This window comes from Lepus europaeus, chromosome 7, assembly GCF_033115175.1.
Source record: "Lepus europaeus isolate LE1 chromosome 7, mLepTim1.pri, whole genome shotgun sequence".
Lineage (NCBI taxonomy): Eukaryota > Metazoa > Chordata > Mammalia > Lagomorpha > Leporidae > Lepus > Lepus europaeus.
This window is the reverse complement of record NC_084833.1, coordinates 9,048,452-9,058,290: the sequence shown is the minus strand read 5'-3', so window position 1 is coordinate 9,058,290 and position 9,839 is coordinate 9,048,452. Positions and strand designations below refer to the sequence as shown.

The following is a 9,839-nucleotide window of genomic DNA, read 5'->3' as shown; positions in this document are numbered from 1 at the left end:
GAGGGAAGTTTTTGGAGGGGGAAGCCATTGTAACCCATGAGCTGTACTTTGGAAATTTATATTCATTAAATAAAAGTTTAATAAAAAAAATTGCTATATTGGTCTACTATGCTATGTTATATGTGTGTACATATTGTATGTCCACATGGGGAAATTTTATTAAGAGTTTTATTTTAAATGGCTTATAGATAAGATTGTCCATAAATTTAAGCTGCTAAAATCAATCAAAGATACTTTTTAATTTGTGTGACCTGAATCTGTGTATCATATGTTTTAAATGTGTTGGTAGAAAGAAACTAAAAACATTTTATATGGTTGTGCTTAAGTTTACTGGCTAAACAAAGTACACCATGTTAGATATTTAAGAGGTGTTTTCAAATACATGATTCTTAAAATTTATAGAAGGCATTGGATCTTCTGGTAAATGTTTTCTTAAGTTGTTATCTAATGGTTGAAACGGTTTGCTAAGTATTCATGTGATATTGCTGTTGTCAGCAAGCGATCTAGGACTTGCTCCCTCATTTCTCTATTCTAAGCCCAACTTGTTCTTTCATTTCTCTATTCTCTTCAAGGTAGGAAAATAATTCTATTATGAAGGAATCTGTAGGATGCACAATTTAATCTTTAGACCTTATAAAAGAGATGGCTAACATTTTTCTGTCATAGCATAGCCAAAATAAGAGCTTAAATAATAATCTCATAGCTAGATTCACTTCGCCATCAGCGAAGTATACAGTAAGTAGAAAAAACCTCCCTTTCAGACAAAAGGGAAAGAAAGTTTTAAAGTGAGAATATAATTTTCCTCTTGGGCATTGTCTACCTTAGAAAAACTACTACAGAACATGCCTGTGACTATAGACTTGTAGTTCAGGCCACCGAAGATTAGAGATGGGAAACGGGCACTCCCTTGACTTGCATCCTCTGGTCTGCTTTAACGCAAACCAGGAGGAAAAGAAAGCTCGGCATCAGAAGCAATGGGTGGCAGGCCTATGAATGGCTGATCTGTACAGTGATCTGCCCTCAAGGAGACCCAACAGGCCAGTCCACTGCAGTGGCTTTCAATGTGGTAAGCCTGGGCTTCAGCAGAAGTCAGCTTGTGAAGAGCCCTGGCAGCTCTGCCAAGAGTTGGATCACTGGAAATGGACCTGCCCTGGAGTCGAAGGATGCCCAGGTCAGAGCCACAGATCTTATTGGCTCCAAGCTGAAAAGCCCTTCACTCAGCCCAACTTCCAAAGTGACCACTGCAGCTGAGGGGATGGTCAAGTAGGGTCAGCAACATTGCAGGCAGAACTGTAAATTTCTTGTTAGAGATGCCACCTGCCTTTACCTGGCCAGCTCTCCTCCCAGGCCAGCCAAGTAATGAAAGTCAACAGAGTGCCTTCCCCTAGGAGGTTCACACCTCCCTTAGGATATACCCCATGTGAAGAGATAGATAGGTCTGGGCCTCTGAATTTACAAGGCCTAAAGCCCACCAGATTATTATCAAGCCCCTTCTATCAGGTTCTATTTGCCTCTCAATCAGAAAAATTACTTGTAGCTTAGACAGCACCTTTCTTAGCTCCTCTAATAATGACTCTGTCCTTTGTTCTAGGCCCTGTCTAGTGCACTTGGGCCTCATTCCTTTGTAATCATAACCTCTACTCTACCACCAATGACTCTACTCCCAACCTGTGTGTACTGATGGTCCTCTTCCCCACTTAATGCTGTATAATTGTTCAAACCTGGTTAATGCCACTCTTAGGATCATTGGTTACTATCCTCACCCTGTCTTTTATGACCTTGTCTAAATATGATCAGAGTCGGCAAACTTGGAAGGCTTCCATAGCCTTGGCAACTCATGACGACAGCCTAGGGTGGTTATTGGCGCCATAAACTAGAGTGTCAATTTGTTGGGTCAACAACAGGAGCCACTGTGCACTTGCTCCTCATGTGGGATCTCTGTCCTTAATGTGCTGTACATTTTGATTTAATGCTATAACTAGTACTCAAACAGTATGTTTCACTTTGTGTTTCTATGTGGGTGCAAACTGTTGAAATCTTTATACTAAATTGATCTTCTGTATATAAAGAGAATTGAAAATGAATCTTGATGCAAATGGAAGGGGAGAGGGAGCGGGAGAAGGGAGGGTTGCGGGTGGGAGGGAAGTTATGGGAGGGGGAAGCCATTGTAATCCATAAGCTGTACACTGGAAATTTATATTCATTAAATAAAAGTTAAAAAAAAAGAAAAAAAAGAAATTTATCAAACCACCCCTACTAGCCACCTGAAAGTCCTGCATGGAGTTCTCAGCTTCTGACCTTAACATGGTCCATCCATGGCCATTGGGGCACTGGAGAGTGAACCAACAGATGCAAGTTCTCACTCTCACTTGCTCAATCTCACTGTCTCCCTCTATTTTTCTTCTCCTTCTTCTCCCTCTCCCTCTTATTCCTCCTTTTCTCTCCACCTCTCCCTCTTCATCTCCTTCTGTGTTGCTCTGCCTTTCATATAGATGAAAAATAAATAAATCAACATTTTAAAAAGAGAAAACCAAGACAGATCAGTCCTCCACACCAGGCCTATATGTGCCCAGTAAGGCTGCCCACAGAGGCACATGGGACATCCCATAACCTGGCTTCCAGGTCTCCTTCCTCAGGGAAAACTGATCCATGAATTCCTATCAATCCCCACATTTCCAGTCCTCACAGGATATCAGCCTGAGGCACCTCTGTTCTGTCCCTAAGGGTTCTATTCATGTGTCCGAGAATTGACTCCTTGAGTCTCAGTTTATTCTATGAGTTTGATCATCGTATCTTTGCCCCATCCATGTAGATCCACAGGTGTAGTGTCTTAATAGGAAGATAGGACGAGGGAACCCAAAATCTGAGAAAACACGCATCAGTTATGGGATGTATGCTCACAAGATCCCACATTTCCCCCCTTCTACCTGAGTGAAAGGTGACCAGGTTTGTTTCGGTTACCCACTCTGAGTCCAGAGAACTGTCCTTCCATCATCACCTTACCCACTTAGGTACCTTAAAACATTCCTGAAAGATCTTACTTAGGGAAAATTATCTTCATAAAAAACAACTGCTACCCTTGTCTTGATGACTTTGTTCCTCAACCAGTTTCATTGCTTAACTTTGACAGGGACACTTTAAGAAAATTCAAATTTCATTCCACCAAGAGAAAAGTTAGGGAGTGGTGTCACCAAGCTGGCGTAGCAGGAACTTTTGAAGGCTCCTTACCCTCACAAGCATACATTTGGGGAGAAATTTCTTTTTCTTTTTTGGGAAATGAGAAATGAGTTGAACTCCTTGTGGAACTCAAGAGAAACTAGATTTTTCCAACAAATTAAGGACTTCTGGACACCCTTGCATAGAATACCTTGATCACAGGGCAACACCAAACATCAGGAAAGCTCATAGCTTCACTCAGGCATAGTAAGGGGTCAGACCTCATGTCCAGTTCTCACATTTCCTCGGTGAAATAACAACAGGTAACCTCCATGCTGAAATCTTGGAACTGGGATGGTTCTGGTAGAACCTATAACCCAACAAAGAATTGAGGTAGTGGCTTGGGTTGGTAGATATCACTGACCTTTGTTTCTCAACAAGGATGAGTCTAGAAAACACAGCTCATGAGCTGTGCAGAGAAAGAAATCTTTGATACATGCAATCTGCACCCCAGAATCTAGTACAGGGGGAGTAAAGCAGGCTGCCCAGTTGCACACCCTTGACTCTGTTAATGCATTGTCTACATTTGCACCCACAGACAGGTGGGAGGGGCCTCTAAAACCTTGACTTCTATGAGAGAAGAAAAAGGAAACTTCTTGCAGTGGGTTTATTTAAATTAAATATACTTCAGGTTTCAACAATGTCTTCCATATTACTGATCAAAGGGGAAAGTCAGAAGGAAAAGTTGAGATTTCTGCCAGTCCACAGTTGGGTTGTGAGCATCGTCCGGATTCCTCTGAGCCAAACTTCTTGTGACAGTTAATACGGAGCACAGTAAAGGCTGTCATATATTGTATGCTGCAAAACAAAAGCAGACAAATCACCTAAGCTTTCAACACTCTCTTTGAAAAGGAAATATTGATATCCAGATGCTTCTTGTCATTTCCCTTGCCTTTGTTTAAAAAGGTAAACATCTAAGAAAATTAGGACTGAAAGCAAAATTAAAATCATGTTCTCACTTATTCTACAACACAGAGAGACACTTTTGGATTCACAGCAGAAGTTGGTGTTTTGGGGCCGGCGCCGCGGTTCACTAGGCTAATCTTCCGCCTTGCAGTGCCGGCACACTGGGTTCTAGTCCCGGTCAGGGCGCCGGATTCTATCCCGGTTGCCCCTCTTCCAGGCAAGCTCTCTGCTGTGGCCAGGGAGTGCAGTGGAGGATGGCCCAAGTCTTTGGGCCCTGCACCCCATGGGAGACCAGGAGAAGCACCTGGCTCCTGCCATCGAATCAGCACAATGCGCCAGCCGCAGCGCGCCAGCCACGGTGGCCATTGGAGGGTGAACCAACGGCAAAGGAAGACCTTTCTCTCTGTCTCTCTCTCTCTCACTTTCCACTCTGCCTATCAAAAAAAAAAAAAAGTTGGTGTTTTGGGAATCTTCCCTACCATTGATAATGTCAATATTTCTTTTCTCCAAAAGAACTGTTCTTTGCAATAATTTAGCCAGTACAAATTCTGTCTGTTCTTTTGCTTGAGGACCTACACACTGGAGCTGTTTCTGAAACCACTGTTCAATATAGGGTTTTTCCAACCTCTGCTTTCATACAAGGTATGATGTTTCAAAGTTCCTCAATGGCCTTAGATCGAAAACTATTGTAATAGTCTGGGGATGTCCATCTTTGACTTTGGAACCTACAATTAAAACAGCACTATGCTAGGAACTATTCCACTAATCTGTGTCCTCCTTTGTTGGTTGTTTGGAATTGAGTACACTTTTTAAAAATATTAATTCATTTATCACAATTAATTATTGTTCATAGTTATCATCTATGTTCCCATTAAACCAAGGTCTTATCACTTTTTACTTGTTAAACTTCTTATTTGATGAAGTAGTAAGCCTTTTTACTGTAATGTAATTTAAATATGTTATTTCAGGGGGCTGGCGCCGTGGCTCACTTGGTTAATCCTTCTCCTGCGGCGCCGGCATCCCACATGGGCACTGGTTTCTAATCCCAGTTGCTCCTCTTCCAGTCCAACTCTCTGCTGTGGCCCTGGAGGGCAGTGGAGGATGGTCCAAGGGATTGAGCACCTGTACCCACATAGGAGACCAGGAAGAGGCACCTGACTCCTTGCTTTGGATTGGCACAGTGCCAGCCGTAGCGGCCATCTGGGGTGTGAACCAACGGAAGGAAGACCTTTCTCTCTGTTTCTCTCTCTCACTGTCTATAGCTCTACCTGTCAAATAAAACAATACATTATTTCAAGAACTAAAAATAGACAAAGAAATGGAGACATAAGGCAGGTGTCATGGAGATAACGTGCGGGAAGAAGGGAATATCATTATGTTCTTAGAATTAAATCTGCAAATCACACTGAGTCTGTGAAAACCAAATTTATCATTAAAATTACAAAAGATTTCAAAGAAAAAGGAGAAAATGTGCTCATTTAATATTTAACTATATTGTTGTGGTTTTTTTTCTGCAGAAATTGCTTTAACTCTCATCATCAATGTATTAATTACAGTTTTTGTATTATTATGACTGATATTTCACATGTTTAGGAGCCATTGTATTATCTGTAAACTGTATATTCATAAGATCTGTCCATTTGCTTTTAGTTGTCTCTTTTGGCATAACTTTAAAAAATATAAATACGAATTCATTTATTTTTAAGGAAGAGTAACAGAAACAGAGGGAGACACAGAGCTATAGAGATCTTCCATCTATTGATTCCTTCTCCAAATGCCTTCAACAGCTGATTCTCCCATGTAATTGGAAAGATCTGACTGCATCCCAGGCACATTAGCAGGAAGCGCAGTCAGAAGTGGGACTCCCACCACACACGCAAATCTGAGATGTGGCATCTGAGGAGGCAGCTTAACCTGTTGACCCACCAGGCCTGCCATATAAATACATTTAAAATTTTTAATTTATTTGTTTTTACTTTCCTTGAAACCAGAGGTGGGGGATGGGGAGAGAGAGAGAGAGTGAGAGAGAGAGAGAGAAAGACTCACACAGAGAGATCTCCCATTTGTTGATTAATTCCCAAAATACTTGTAACAGCCTAGTCTGGGTCAGGCTTAAGCCAAGACACTACATCTTAATCTTGGTTTCCCACTTGGAAGGCAGGGCCCTAAGCATTATAGTCACAACTTCCTGACTCCCAGGATGCAAATTAACTGGAACCTGCAATTGGAGGCAGAATCAAGATTCAAAACCAACCATTCCAATATAATATGTGGGAATCCTAAGCAATGTCTTAATTACACAAATCAACCATTCAAAGTGGATTGTTCAAGATAAAATAACCCCACCATCTTAAATTGCAGGCATTATTCTTTTTCTCCTTACATTTATGACATAATTCTAAATTTTCTATTATGCAATGTATTCATAGGGTATTTGGATATTAAGAAAAACTTTAAAAAGTCTCAAGAACACTGAAATTTAAAAAAGCATTTGCTGTCATTACTCTTGATGTCTGCTTGCAACAATTCTTTCAGCCATGGTTCTTTCACACCCATGACCTCTAGTTGTACATGCACGAGATCCATATAGAAATGTTGCGTTGATTTCAAACATGTATGCAAAGAAATCATGGTTCCTGGCATGTGCATTTGAATTCTTTATATAAAATTAAGCAAGAGCTGCACACATGTTGTTTGCTGTACTCTGGGAACTTTTAAGGACTTTTCTACCATTTATTTTGAAAGAGGAAACTTACTTTTTCATTGTTCCTGTAAATGGGTGTCACCTCAGGTGTCATATTTTTATCTTAATAGAAAATGTGTCTCTTCCAGTGTGTGTGTATGTATGTGTGAGTACCTCTCTGTGCACCCTGAATCTATATGTATGAATTTTTGTGAGTGTTTATGTCTGCATGGACCTGAGAGTGAAGGTTAGGTAAGGCGTTTCTGAAGTGTTCTTTTCCCTATTTGGCCATTTTCAAATATCATTGTTTGGACATTCCTGAAATGAAGTTCAAATCACCCTAGGGACAAGATTAAATTTATGATAGGTGGATCGATTGATAGTCACATAACCTTTTCACAAGCTGTTTGTCATTAAGGATGATAAATTTAGAACCTGCTCCTTCCTCATCTGTGATTTCCACGACAGAAGATGAGAAAATCAACATACCACCATGACTCTAATGTTGGCCAGAGTCTCATTGCTCTGGCTGAGGAAGCACTCTTTGAACTCCTCTACAGCTGCTTCAGTTTTTTCATCGTGGATGAACCTCTGAAGATATTCTTTGTATTCCTCCACAGAAACTGATGGATCGATGGTCTTTTCAACGACGCTCTCCAGAAGAGCGCAACCAGAACCTGGGGAGTAAGCATGACAAAATGTGCTCAATTCCAGGAGGTGGGAGCACACTTCTGTGGAGTTCTAGTGATATTAGTCATCTTCATACATGGCCGTGGAAACGTGGGCTCAGAAAGCTTTAGGAGCAAGGTCCAGTATTCTCAATTCTAGGACAGGAAATTTAGGCTCTTGGGGTCACCTCTAATACTGACAATTCTTTTCCTGACCTCCTCTTTTCTGCCAAAAACTGTACAAATTAGTTTTATTAAGCAGTTCAAGAAATGATATGTTCTGATTTGGTGGAGTACATATAAGACACCTTTTGTGTTTATTCAGTATCATTAGACATAATTTAAAAAAATACTAGTCTCAATGGCCCAAAAAAGCCCAAATGTTAAAGTATTGCCAATTCTTATGCTAATGGAAATTGATTAATGATTAAAGAATGAAAGGTGGAAATTTTATGCGATTATGATATCTGAGTGTTGTGCCTTTGGAAAATGATTATATTGGATTAAGATGACAGGGTAGAGTCCCCAAGATCAAAGCATGGTGGTTTTAAAAGATAGATACGTTGGGGGCTGGCACTGTGGTGTGGCGGGTAAAGCCACTACCTGCACTGCTGGCATCCCATATGGATGCCGGTTAGAGTCCCGGCTGCTCCTCTTCTGATCCAGCTCTCTGCTATGGCTTGGAAAAATAGTAGAAAATGGCCCAAGTTCTTGAGTCCCTGTACCCACATGGGAGACCAGGAAGATGCTCCTGGTTCTTGCTTTGGATCGGCACAGCTCCAGCCATTGCAGACATTTGGGGAGTGAACCAGCAGATGGAAGACCTATCTCTCTCTCTCTCTCTCTCTCTCTCTCTCTGCATCTCCTTCTTTCTCTGTGTAACTCTTTCTAGTAAATAAATAAATCTTTAAAAAAAAAAGGCAGTTACCAGCAGAGGCAAAGGGCCTGAAACGCTCCCACAGTTCTCTCCTAGGAGCAAAAACTTGAGAGAGAGAGAGAGAGAGAGAGAGAGAGAGAGAGAAAGATGGACATGGAATACAGCATGCTTTCTGTCTCACTTTGCTTCCTAGCTCAGGATGAGACATTGAGTAAGAATTCTGCCACCATCATCAAATGCCAAACACACAAGCTCATGGATTTTAGAATGTGAGCATTCAAAACCATGAAAATAGATAAATATTTAAATATTTAAAAATTTCTTCCTACTTGTCTCAAGGTTCTTCAGTAAAGTAAGGAAAAGTTTACTAATATAATACTTCAACATTATAATTCAGTGCAATCAGACAGATGCCCAGCACCACAGAAGTAGGAGGAGTACAATAGTGCCCATTAGTTCTATTCACTCTGTTATTTGTAAGCAAAAAATAAAGAGAATTTGAGCCTCATGAGAGAATCTGTTGTGGATCACTCTGTTCGGGAGAAGAAAGAGCTCAGGGTTTGGATCCCTCTAAATAAATTCTTACATCAGCTCCAGGATTTTTTATTTAGTTGAATATAATCATATCACTTTTGAAACCCATCTTCACTGTCATAAGAAATAAGTGAAGTGGGCCCAGAATTGATGTGGGACACTGGGTTACACACTGCAGCCTAAGGCTTCCCCCTGGGAGGTCTCCAGCTTCCTCTCACAGTGAGGAGATTCTGTGGGTGCCTACTTCAGGAAACTCCATTGGATTGCAATGTCATGGTGCCATCAGTAGTGCCCTTTCATGCTCTCCTGAAATACTCAATGCTAATATTTAACCCCAAGATCCATCCTGGTTTTCAGGGTAGCTATATAAATGGTGGAGCACAATGAATGGCAGCAAAACATAACACAGTTCCGATGCAGGGGAAAAGCCCCTGAGAAAATAGTTCTTTCTTGGAACTTATGGTAATTTGTAGGTCAATTAAACCTGGCCCTTTCTACTGAGGCTCACCTGGGCTAACACTAAAGAGTTGGTTGTGACCCTTGGAGGCCTAGTTAACAACTTATAGTCCAAAGGCAGCCCTCCCTGTACAGAACTCACCTGCATAGCAGTAAAGGGGGAAGGCAGCCAGCAGGAGGACCATAACCACCTTCATGTTGTGGCAGCTGTGTTTGGATCTTCCCTGTAGGTGACAGGAATCAAGGGAGTCACTCTGGAGGACAGCACCCAGAATCGCTCTATTTATTCCTCCAGTGGTCACTTAGCCCCTCCCACGAATGAAAAGATGTGTCATGGGATTGGACAAAAAATAGTCTCCCCAAATGGAACCCAGTCAGTCTAATCTGTTTGTAGAAACCTGGAGAGAGCAAATTTGGACTCAGGACAACATTTAGACTGTCATCGTGACGCTGCCTTTGGGAAATGGAAGTCAGAATGTTTTTTAAAATAAGTAAAACA

General features: G+C 41.3%; 1 protein-coding gene across 1 annotated transcript; it reads right to left on the bottom strand.

The window, feature by feature from the left end:
• Positions 1–3,975: 3,975 nt before the first annotated feature.
• On the bottom strand, positions 3,976–9,537 carry LOC133764154 (mammaglobin-A-like). The gene is made up of 3 exons (XM_062197832.1): positions 9,483–9,537; positions 7,295–7,482; positions 3,976–4,014 (listed from the first exon to the last, which is right to left on the bottom strand). The coding sequence occupies exons 1-3, from the start codon at positions 9,535–9,537 to the stop codon at positions 3,976–3,978; spliced, it is 282 nt and encodes a 93-aa protein (XP_062053816.1).
• Between the last annotated feature and the right edge of the window lie 302 nt (positions 9,538–9,839).

Bases quoted from the DNA above. Each gene is read 5' to 3' on its own strand.
- LOC133764154 (XM_062197832.1), bottom strand. From the start codon at position 9,537: ATGAAGGTGGTTATGGTCCTCCTGCTGGCTGCCTTCCCCCTTTACTGC. The intron at 7,483-9,482 runs GTGAGTTCTGTA...CTTACTCCCCAG, and splicing joins CCCCCTTTACTGCTATGCAG to GTTCTGGTTGCGCTCTTCTG. The intron at 4,015-7,294 runs GTATGTTGATTT...TTTGTTTTGCAG, and splicing joins CCAACATTAGAGTCATGGTG to CATACAATATATGACAGCCT.